The sequence below is a fragment of the Gossypium hirsutum genome, chromosome D13 (genome assembly GCF_007990345.1).
Source record: "Gossypium hirsutum isolate 1008001.06 chromosome D13, Gossypium_hirsutum_v2.1, whole genome shotgun sequence".
NCBI classification, from domain to species: domain Eukaryota; kingdom Viridiplantae; phylum Streptophyta; class Magnoliopsida; order Malvales; family Malvaceae; genus Gossypium; species Gossypium hirsutum.
Window position 1 is genome coordinate 30,230,976 of NC_053449.1, and position 12,466 is coordinate 30,243,441.

Below are 12,466 nucleotides of genomic sequence, written 5' to 3' on the forward strand. Positions count from 1 at the left end.
AATTCTTTTCTTGTGAGCGAATTTGTGAGGTTTTTGTGGTGAGGAAATATTTTGTTCTTATTTTAAACATGTCTAGGAGTCCGGATCGTCGAGCAACAAGTGGAGGAGCTTCGAATGCTGCTGGTGGAGGAGTAAACCTTCAACCGAGGAGAAACGTTCCCGGAGGTGGAGTGCCCGATCTCCAAGTCCAAGCAATTGTACGAGAAATCTCTCGTCTGTTCCAACCTCAATTCGATTCTCTCAATGAACGAATGGAACAAATGGAGGAACAAAGCCAACGTGCGAACACCCCTCCTATTCCGAGAAGAGAGCGAGAACGTCCATGGCAACATGCAAATGATCTATATGAACAAAGTGACGATGAAAGTGATCGAGGTTCACGACAAAGTGCAAGGAGACGAGGTCATCGAGCACGAGAACAAAGAGATCGAGAGAGGCCCGATGATGATTTAAAGAATATTAAAATGGCGATTCCTGCTTTTCAAGGAAGATCGGATCCCGAGGCCTATCTTGAATGGGAGAAGAAGGTGGAATTAGTTTTCGAGTGCCACAATTACTCAGAAAGCAAAAAGGTGAAGTTAGCTGCTATAGAATTCTCCGACTATGCCATAATATGGTGGGATCAACTCACGATGAGCCGAAGACGCAATGGAGAACGTCCCGTGTCTACATGGGCGGAAATGAAAGCAATAATGAGAAAGCGTTTTATTCCTGCTTACTATCACCGGGAGTTGTATCAAAAGCTCCAAAGCTTAACTCAAGGCCAACGAAGCGTGGAGGATTATTACAAAGAAATGGAAGTGGCCATGATCCGCGCCGATGTGGAGGAAGATCGAGAAGCCACCATGGCTCGATTTCTCGCCGGCCTTAACCGAGATATCGCAAATATCGTCGAACTACACCACTATGTTGAGGTTATTGATATGGTCCATATGGCCATAAAGGTCGAAAAACAACTAAAAAGAAAAGGTACGTCACGAACTTTCTCTAACACCTCTTCTATGCCTAGGTGGGGGCAAGGGACCAACAAACGTGACATACCAAGCCGAAACAAAGAAGTAAGTGGTGCCACCAAGTTCAACAAACCGATTGCCGAAACGAGTAAAGGAAAGATGGAAGCCCAACCAAGTCGATCTCGAGACATAAAATGTTTCAAATGCCTTGGAAGGGGCCACATCGCGAGCCAATGTCCAAATCGGAATGTGATGTTTGTTCGAGACGATGGCGAGATTGAATCTGAAAGTGAACAAGAGAAGGAGGCCATTGAACAAACCGAAGATGAAGAAGATGTTGAACAAGCCGAAAATGGAGAAATATTGGTGGTGAAGAGAAGCCTTACTTTGCAAGGTGCCGAAAACGATCAACAACGCGAAAACATTTTTCATACGCGATGTCAAGTGCAAGGTAAGATTTGTTGCGTTATAATTGATGGGGGAAGTTGTACAAATGTGGCAAGTTCAATGATGGTGGAGAAACTCGGATTGGCCACCATTAAACATCCCCATCCGTATAAACTCCAATGGCTTAACGATGGTGGAGAATTGAAGGTAACGAAGCAAGTGTTGATTTCGTTTACAATTGGGAAGTATCAAGATGAAGTTATGTGTGACGTCGTACTAATGCATGCGGGGCATCTTCTTTTGGGGCGGCCTTGGCAATTCGACAAGCGAGCGATTCATGACGGATATACAAACCGATACTCTTTCAAACACATGGGACGAATGGTGACGTTAGCTCCACTATCACCGAAACAAGTGTATGAAGATCAACTCAAAATGAGGAGTTCGATTGAAAAATCAAAAGAAATCGAGAGAGAGCAAAAAAATGAAAAGAATAAAGAAAAGAGTGAAGAAAAGAAGAAAAACAAAAAGATGAGTGATAAAAAAAGAGAGAGTGATTCAAAAGAAAAAGAAACGAGTGATGAAAATGAAAAAAAGAATTTGTTGGTAAAAGAGAGAGAAGTTCGAAAATCGATGTTATTGAAACAACCATTATTGGTTCTTTTGTACAAGGAGAGCTTGCTTGGCACTAACGAATTTGATGATAAGTTGCCCTCTTCTATTTTGTCTGTGTTGCAGGAATTTCGAGACGTATTCCCGGAAGAAATCCCGAGTGGGTTACCACCTATTCGTGGAATCGAACACCAAATAGATCTTGTGCCGGGAGCCACGATTCCAAACCGACCTGCTTACCGGAGCAATCCTGAAGAGACGAAAGAATTACAAAAGCAAGTAAATGAACTCCTTGAAAAGGGCTATGTGCGCGAAAGCCTTAGTCCATGCGCCGTGCCTGTTTTGCTTGTCCCGAAAAAGGATGGAACGTGGAGGATGTGCGTGGACTGCCGTGCTATAAACAAGATAACTATCAAGTATCGTCATCCTATACCACGATTGGATGATATGCTTGACGAGCTAAGTGGCGCAAGTCTGTTTTCAAAAATTGATCTTAAGAGTGGTTATCACCAAATACGGATGCGTGAGGGTGATGAATGGAAGACTGCGTTTAAAACGAAGCATGGGCTTTACGAATGGCTCGTTATGCCATTTGGCTTAACGAACGCCCCAAGCACGTTCATGAGGCTTATGAATCACGTTCTAAGACCTTTTATTGGTAGATTTTGCGTCGTATACTTCGATGATATATTAGTTTATAGTAAAAATTTAGATGATCATGTTTTACATTTGAAGGCTGTCTTGGAAGTATTGAGGAAAGAAACTTTGTATGCTAATTTAAAGAAATGTGAATTTTGCACTAACAAGGTTGTGTTTTTAGGTTTCGTTGTTAGTTCGGAGGGCCTTGAAGTCGATCAAGAGAAGGTCAAGGCGATCCAAGAATGGCCCCGTCCGACGAATGTCTCCCAAGTCCGAAGTTTCCATGGATTAGCAAGTTTTACCGTCGATTCGTGCCAAACTTCAGCACCTTAGCCGCACCCTTGACTGGAGTTATTCGTAAGAATTCCAACTTCGTTTGGGGAGAGGAACAAGAAAAATCCTTTTTGAAAATTAAAGATTGTCTAACTCATGCACCGTTATTAGCTTTGCCTAATTTTGATAAAACCTTCGAGTTAGAATGTGATGCCTCAGGTTTAGGCATTGGAGCCGTGTTGATGCAAGATGGACGGCCTATTGCCTATTTTAGCGAGAAACTCAATGGTGCCGTCTTAAACTATCCGACTTATGACAAGGAGCTCTATTCGTTGATTCGAGCATTAGAGACGTGGCAACACTATCTTTGGCCCAAAGAATTCGTCATACATACCGATCACGAATCCTTGAAGTACTTAAAGGGTCAACACAAGTTGAATAAGCGGCATGCTAAGTGGGTAGAATTTCTCGAATCTTTTCCATATGTTATTAAATATAAAAAAGGTAAGGAAAATGTAGTGGCTGATGCACTATCTCGAAGGTATGCGTTGTTAAATATTTTGGATGCTAAGTTAATGGGGTTTGTATTTCTTAAAGATTTATATGTCAACGATGCTGACTTTAGTGAATTCTTTAGGTTATGCGCAAAGGGAGCTTACGAGAAGTACTATCGACATGATGGGTACTTGTTCCGAGAAGGAAAGCTTTGTATACCCCAAGGTTCCGTACGAGAAGTGTTGATCGAAGAATCTCATAGTGGAGGATTAATGGGGCACTTCGGAGTTGCAAAGACGTTAGCCATGCTCAACGAACATTTCTTTTGGCCTAAGATGCGACGAGATGTCGAACGGTTTTGTAATCGATGCATTGCATGCAAACGGGCTAAGTCACGAATTAAGCCCCATGGTTTGTATAAACCATTGCCTATTCCCGAAACCCCTTGGTCTGATATCTCAATGGATTTCGTGCTAGGTTTACCGAGGAGTAAAAATGGCCGAGATTCAATATTTGTGGTTGTAGATAGGTTCTCAAAAATGGCTCATTTTATAGCATGTCATAAAACTGATGATGCCGTGAATATTGCTAATTTATTTTTCAAAGAAGTGGTCAGGTTGCATGGCATGCCTAGGACGATTGTGTCCGACCGAGACGCGAAGTTTCTTAGCCATTTTTGGAGGACACTATGGGGGCGCCTTGGAACGAAGTTGCTGTTTTCAACCACTTGCCATCCGCAAACGGACGGCCAAACCGAAGTGGTCAATCGGATTTTGTCTACATTGCTTCGAGCTATCATCCGGAAAAATTTGAAGGCTTGGGAAGAATGTTTACCACATGTGGAGTTTGCGTATAATAGAGCTATTCACTCAGCTACCAAATTTTCTCCTTTTGAAATCGTTTATGGTTTCAATCCGTTAACACCATTAGATTTAATGCCATTGCCTTCTAACCAATTTGTGCATGTAGATGGAAAGCGTAAAGCTGATTTCGTCAAGCAATTGCACCAACGAGTTCGAGAAAACATTGAGGCAAGGACCAAGAACTATGAACAACATGCTAACAAAGGTCGTAAACGAGTTGTGTTCGAGCCGGGAGATTGGGTGTGGTTGCATATGCGCAAGGAAAGATTTCCTATGCAACGACGATCTAAACTACTTCCGAGAGGGGATGGACCGTTTCAAGTCCTTGAACGAATTAATGACAATTCTTATAAATTGGACTTGCCTGGTGAATATAATGTTAGCGCGACTTTTAACGTTTCTGATTTGTCTCCGTTTGATGCAGATTCCGATTTCAGGACAAATCGTTCTGAAGAGGAGGGGAATGATGTGAGCTTGCCTACGAACCAAATGGAGAACGAACAAGAAGCTATTAATCTGCCCATTGGTCCAATAACGCGAGCTAGAGCTAAACGATTTAAAGTTGCTATTTTAGCATTGGTGGAACGGATTGAGGAAAATGAAAGCAAAGAGCTTAAAGACGAGCTGAATATTTTCAACTTCTTTGAAGTTGAAATTCGTTCTAGCTAATTAAATTGCTGCTGGATTTTAAACCATTTAAATAAGCATTTAATTAAGTCTTATTACAGCTTATTAATATGTTTTTATTTAATATAAGTGTTTAATATGTCTTAATTTAGTTACATTAAAGATGTCTTGATTTCATTTAGTTTGTCTAAATTATTACATGTCTTAAATCTGTTCAACCGAATTTGTGTCATGCTTTATTAATATTTAAGTTGTTTCAATGTTAAATTAGGATGTTCACATTATGTATTTACTTAGTTCAGCTTAATTTGATTGAAATTAATTAAGTTCATGTGTGTTTTTAGGTACAGCCGAATTTGAAGATTCATTGGGCAGATTCATGCATGAAGATTCAATGGATGTGAAGATGCATGCATGTTGGGTTCAATGCACCAAATGATACATGCATGGACTATATTAAAGATGGTGTGCTGATTGTTGAAGTTCTCTAAGTGACCATTCGGCCAAAAGAGATGATTTTCCATTCTCCAAAGCTGCCATTTATTTCCTTCACATTGCTGGGTACATTGTGGCTATTCGGTTCATGATGTTCACACCTTATGGTCATTCAAAACCGTCCATTCACACTTCCAAATGACTGTTCAAGTTGCTAATTAATGATGGTAATTTTTCAGCAAGAGTTGCTTCATTATTGACCTTATTAAACTCCATTGGCCGAATGTAGCTGCTGCCAATTTTCCAAGTTCGTTGAAGCTCTTCCTTGGTCTATATTCAGCCGAACATTGATTCAAGACCATTCATGGATCTTAGCTCAAAATTAGTTCAATGTTTACTTAGTTTTTAAGTATTGAACTTGACTATTCGGCTACTAGTCACTTAAGCTATAAATAGTTCTTGAATTTCTTGTAAAAGGACTTTTTGCCAAATTTCTGAATGAAATATAATTTTAGTGAGAAATTCACTCTCTTTATTCTCCAAAGCTCAAATTGACTTATCTCCAACGAGTGGCGTCAATCTGACTTTGTTCGAACTTATCACCCATTGGTGTGGCGTTCTTCATACCGTAGGTTCCTATTTTGCTAAATAGAGGGTCTCGGTTTTTATCCTATTTCTATTTCTTTCTTTGAAACCTTAAGCCCGGGTCCTTATTTGATAATAAGGGTTCGACCTTGTTTCATCGAATTACCCAGCAAACAACAACCCATCAAACTCCTTTGTTCCTAAAGCCATCCAACTTCAAACACCAAGACTTGAATTTGATTTAATTCCGACACTACCTAATTTCGATCGGGAAAGATTACGACTCATCTTTACATCCGAAACGAGCTCGTATCAAAGTACGTATTTCATTTCGACAAGGTTAATTCCACCAAGGAGCTTCGATTGCATTACAAGTCCAAGGAGAGAAGATTTGTGATGATCGACGAAGGTAAAAATGATCCTTGTTTTTCCATTCTTCAAGGTGAACAAGGTATGACTCATGAGAACTTTAAAATCTTTCTGCCCTATTCGGTTGGAAATAAACATCTTTTTGAAGAATTGGTTTTTGCAAAGTATTTCAATCGTGAAGTGTTTAATTGTTCAGCTTTATTAGAAAGTGATTTATCTATTTTGATTGATGCTGATAATGTGAATTTGGAAGAACCTATCGTTCAATTTCCATTGCCAAGTTTTATTCTGCGAGATTTCTATTCATTTGTTTGTGATGAAAGGATTATGCTGATGGTATCTTCATTTCGTTTGAAATATGTTGGTAAGACTATTATTGTTGATAAATTTGTTGGTGAATCAATAGGCAAACGTCCACTACAAGTTTCAATCGAACAAAAGCATGAATCCAATGGTTTTTTTTATTTACCTGATAATGTAGAAAATGTGTGGTCGTTGAATTGTTGTGAAAGCTTACTATGCTTGAATGAAGAAATTTGGAAAAGATTCAAGGCAAATGAACGTTTTAACATACCTGATTTTGTGAGCCTATCCATTCCATGCTATCGTAAAGGGTTGTATAAGGACAAACTTTTTATGAGGGACAAGAAGCTCGACTTGAGGGCAAGTCGCTTCGAAGAAGGGGGGGATGATACGACCCCGCCCCGGAAACATTTTTGGTTCAGCTCATTCGAGCTCAATTCAGCTCATTGAGCTCGTTATTAGCTCACTAGCTCATTTAATTTAATTTGCTGGAATAAATTAATTAGTTAAGTTAGTTATTTTAGCTTAAATAATTACTAAGTATTTAATTAAGAAATCTGGACATTTTAAATATGTTTTATTGGTTTTAATGCATGCTTTAAATTTGTCTTAAGACTATTTAAATGTGTTCTATTTAGTACAGCTTTTAATGTGTCTGGACGGATTTAATGCTGTTGTTTAATGTGTCTTTAGTGCTTTAAAGTGCCAAATTTAATATGTCTAATTGTTGACTTAATTCAGCCGAATTAATGAACCACTTTAAGGTGTCTTGTGGCTGCCGAATTTAATGTTAACTTAATTCATGTCCAGCCGAATTAATATGGCTAATTAATATGTCTTGGTTCAAGCATGAGATTAATTATGTTCAAATAGGGCTGCCGAAATTAATTGTAATGTGCATGAATTATTTGACCGAATTTATTTTGTGTCTGCGGGTCATTGAATTCGGCTAAATGGCAAAGGAAACATGCATTTAAGGAGATGTTCCCATGCATGGAACGGCATTTAAAGGGAAGTTGGCTGCTGCATTTTTCCTAAACAGCCGAATTTAATATGCCTTGTTGACCCAATTTTTGTTTTGCCTTAAACTTGAGTTAATGGCTGATTTAAATGTGTGCAGGTGCATGGATATGGGGACGAATTTAAAGAACAATTTATTATGCAGGTTTAATGCTAGCTGCCGAATTTAATGTGTCTACAATAGACTTAATAGCAAAGGGAAGCATTTAAAGAGCTGTTGACTTCTCCTTTAGAAGCATGCATGAACGGCATTAAAGGAAGCATGCATTGTGTTTCTATACATCCATTTTCGTGCATAGCAAAGGACTCATTAAGGGCTGCTGATTCCTATTTCCTATGAGCCTTTTCGTGAAGATAAATGGCTCTTGAATTTTGATGCATGCTTGGACGACATTAAATTGGTTGCTGCATTCTTCTCCCTATGCATGGGACGGCATTAAAATCCCTCTTCTCCATGTGCTATTTCGGTCCCTTCAATAGAGCCATTAATGTGCCGTCTCAATTAAGAGAATGCATGAGCAGCAAATTAAAACCTGCATTTAAGCTGCCGTTTGAGCTCACCTAGGAGCCTTTTTCGTGGGAAACAAAGGAGCCTTAAAAGCACCATCCAAATTGAAGGGATGAATGGGCAGATTCTAGAAGTCAAATTTATTACCCATGATGAACAAACATTTGCTTCATGACTAAGGATGCATCTATGGATGGCAAGGGGGGACGAATGTGACTTAAATGTCATTCAATGGATGAACATATATCATTAAAATCGGTTCATGGGCTGATTCATGTTACTTATTAATGGCCAGAATTGGCTATTCATGTCCTAGTTTTAGTATAAATAGTTGGCTTGTAAACATGTAAAAGGTTAGACAATATACTTTTAAACTTTATATGAAATTTGTTTACTTTGTGAGTTTGTTTTCAACTCTCATTGTTCTCCAAAGACTCGTCTGACTTATCAAGTAACCCTTGTGGCGTCAACCCGTCTTTCTATCCGAACTTATCACTTTAATCCCAAAAGTGTGGCGTTCGATTCGTACTGAGGTTCCTATCATTTTTTATAGCGGGTCGAAGTTTCTATCCACTTAACAAACCTTCCATCAACACCCTACCAACCTAAGCATTCTCCTAAGTTACGGGTTAACACACTCCTATTGTGTTAGTTCGGCTTTTGAATACTTAGCCCAAACTTCATCCATTGATTTATGTTTCATTTCCTAAACCAACAAATCTTTATTGAGCCTAAATAATTCCTTTTCTTCTAGCCTATTTTGTAAAGCTTTCAAATTACTCCAATTCACGATCGGGCACAACAACGACTCGGATTCATTAACAGGGCCGGATCGTATCACATGTACCTTGTAAATTCGTTCTCCCCTTTGTACATGCACATTATACATTCAATGTGATGAATTAAGGTAATATTCCCTCCCTTTGGACGTTCATGAATCCACCCATACATGTATAGGAGCTGATTGGTCAAATTGAGGTGTAAATGGCTTAGAAGCTGCCTTGGGAATACGATCGGCCAAGCTTGTGCTTTAAGTTGCTGGACACCTTTTGGCCAAATAGGTGCCTTGGGGAGCCAAATGGATCAGCCACCATTCATTGAAAGAGGCCTTACATGCACCGTCCCATACATTGAACCTATCATGCATGAACCTTGTTTAATTACTCTCCAAATTCAACTCACCTACAAAAACACATGAACCAAAATTAATCACATAAAATTCAGCTGAACAAACATTAATATAATTTAGACACACTAATTAAACATAAATTAAATTAGACAAATTTAATAAATTCTTAACAAGACATATTAAATTCAGCCAAGACACATTTAAAACATGTAATAAGTCAAAACATAATTATGAGCTGTAGTAATTTAAGCTAAATGAATAAATTACTTAATTTATTCAGACATTAAAATAAATGAGTTGAAATAAACTTAAGCCAAGCTCAAACGAGCTAAAGTAAGTTAAATTGAGCTCAAACGAGCTAAATTAAGCTCATGTGAGCTAATTCGAGCTGGGAAAAACTAAGATTGAGCTTGTTGAACTGAGATTGAGCTTCATCTTGCACTTGGGGCCCTCGTGTTTAGGCCAATCATGATAGCAACGAGTGGTGCCACAACATGATGCGATTGAGATCACATCACCCCTTCTTCAAAATGACTTGTCCTCAAGTCGAGCTGTTTGTTCTCTAGAAAATAATCCGTCTTATGCAACTCTCCTTGAATGAATGGAACAATTAGTCGTTCATAAGCCTTTGCAAAAGAACTCACAATTCGGCATTAGAGATGGCAAATGAATCAATGAAAATAGACAACCATTAATCATCAAGAAAGATCAGAACAACTATGTGGATCATGCATGGTCATAACAAGACAAGTATGAGTCATGTAAAAAGGCAAATTTAAAACATCATTCTTACAATCATATGGACAAAACTCCTTCCATATCCAGAACTCATCAAATGGTCGAGACAAAGACAAATATGTTTTTAACCATTCGAACCTTTCAATTTGCTTCCACAAGTCATTGTTCAAGTAAATGGAATGCGAGTAATGGAACAAGAAATTTAAATCTTCATCACAAACACACAAATGAAAAGTTTCATATGATTCATGATTTCGCATGTTTGGCACTCGCAATTGTCGTTTGGTTATGTTCTCAACAATGAATTCATCACATTTTCCAAAGAGAAAAATCGTCTTATCATTACTCAAAATGGATTTATCATCATCAAGCAAAATCAAATAATTAACCACAATAGGATTCAAGCGATTTTCAGCAATCAAGGTGTCTTCAAAAATTTTAGTTACATTCGACTTAAGAAAAGATGGTCGCATAACATCAAAATTCATACCTGATTCACCTTTAGGAGTGGAAAATTGAGAATCAATTTTACCTTTTTCAATCAAAGTGAACCTTTTCTCCTTGAGAAGGTATTGAAGTCGAAGCTCATTACACAATCCTTGAAAAACCTGAAACAAAGGGTAAACACAAAGGCAACTTGCAGTTTTCGAAGCGTTGGGTTCATAATGCTAAAAGAGGGTAATGTCTCCATAGACGTTGAACTCAAAGGAACAGGCTAAAACACTATTCACATATTGAACATATGTAACGATACCAGGTTCAAAAACATGAGTTGATCTTACCTTTTCGAAATGAAAAATGAATTTCATGTACAGCCACATAAAATGATCAAAGAACAATTTTAAATTATAAACAGAGTCTTTAAATTTCAGAGGCCAAGCATCAAACAAACATAAATTTGTCGCATAAAATTTAGGATGCTTGAGTTCCGCACATATCAACCTAAAACGATAAATTCCAGGTTTGAACACACGAGTTTGATTACTTACGCCAAAGTGTTTTAGTAAATCAAACATGTCAAACCAAAAGGGTTTTCGTGTCCATAGATACAAACATTCAAATCTCTTTATGTTCATCAAATCAAACTTGCACAAATTCATGGATTTGTCACATGACAATAATGGATGCACAAAATTATCATATTTGAAAATTTGAATCGCTTTTCGTGAAAACCCGACATCATGCAAAACCAAATCTTTAGTTTGTCGTTCGTACCGAATAACATCAACCACATTCAAAGAATAGCAATTAATCGAATGAAAATAAGAGAATTTTTTTAAAACAAAGTCATTTTCAACAACTTTCAAACTTGATGGCCATGACTCAGTTTTTAAAAATTCCTTACCTCGCTTACCTTCAAGCTTGTGTGGTTCGATTTCAACTTCATCCTTACCTTTTTCGGTCATGCAAAAACGTCGCTCGTTAGGAAGATATTGAAGTTGATATTCGTCACAGAGATTTGTCGGAACCTGAAAAGAAGGAACATAACAAAAACAAACATCACGGGGGTTAGTTAAAATTTCATTCTCCTTTTCTTGTTCTCGCTCACTATCTTCATTTTCTCTTGTTTCTTCTTCAACATCTTTTTCTTTTTCAATTTTTTTCTCAATCTCAATTTCTTTTGCAATTTTCTTTTCTTCATTTTCTTTTTCTCTCACTATTTTGATTTCTTTTTCTTTTTCATTACAATGTGCGGATGACACGAAAGAATCAAAGAGATAATCATTTGGCTCAAAGAAAGAGAAAATATTTTCATAAACTTCTCGTCCATTTCTTCGGGAACAATCCTTTGGAAGGACTTCTTTGAAGCATACGAGGAATAGCTCATCCTTTCTCGCTCATCTCGAGTGATTTTTGACTCGAAGTTTTCTTCTCGCGGTCTCGAAAGCCTTGTTGAATAGGAGTCTTGATATGTGTCTCTTCTCGAATAATGTCGTCGTGATGAACTTGACTCTATTTCTCGACTCGGTGGAGTTTGCTTCCGTCGGGCTTTTTCCTCCACTCGGTCCAAACGTCTTTTTAATGGGCTTAGTTTTTCCTCCAATATTCGGCCCATCTCATTCACCAAGTATTGAAATTCATCGGTAGAGAATTCTTCTTGAGACATTATTCAAGAAAATGTTCGAAAATCGAAAGATAGAATAAATAGTAAATGAACCTCACCAATTCAAAATCCTCACCAATCTCTCACAAAGAAATAATGTGATACGCCCTCACCTCGAGATCGAATTGAGTCGTAAAGATCGCCCGATCGTGAATTAGGAGTAAATTGAGGCTTTTCAAAATAGGCTAGAAGAAAGAGGTTTATTTAGGCTCAAAAGGGTTTTGTTGGTTTAGGAAATGAATTAGAAAACAATGGAAGCAATTTGGCTAAGGATTCGAAAGCCGAACTAACACAATAGGAATGTGTTAACCCGTAACTTAGGAGAATGCTTAGGTTGGTAAGGATGGATGGAAGGTTTGTTAAATGGATAGAAACTTCGACCCACTATCAATGATGATAGGAACCTTAGTATGAATCGAACGCCAC

At 38.0% G+C, this 12,466-nt stretch overlaps 1 protein-coding gene across 1 annotated transcript; it reads left to right on the plus strand.

Annotated features, from left to right (window-relative positions):
* Positions 1 to 464: 464 nt before the first annotated feature.
* LOC107944170 (uncharacterized) lies at positions 465 to 4,819 on the plus strand (the record flags this gene model as incomplete). Its single annotated transcript, XM_041108818.1, has 7 exons — positions 465 to 1,342; positions 1,439 to 1,888; positions 2,321 to 2,868; positions 2,943 to 3,368; positions 3,612 to 3,636; positions 4,219 to 4,589; positions 4,647 to 4,819. Coding segments are annotated over 7 exons (2,871 nt in total), but the record flags the coding sequence as incomplete, so codon positions are not given.
* Positions 4,820 to 12,466: the final 7,647 nt, after the last annotated feature.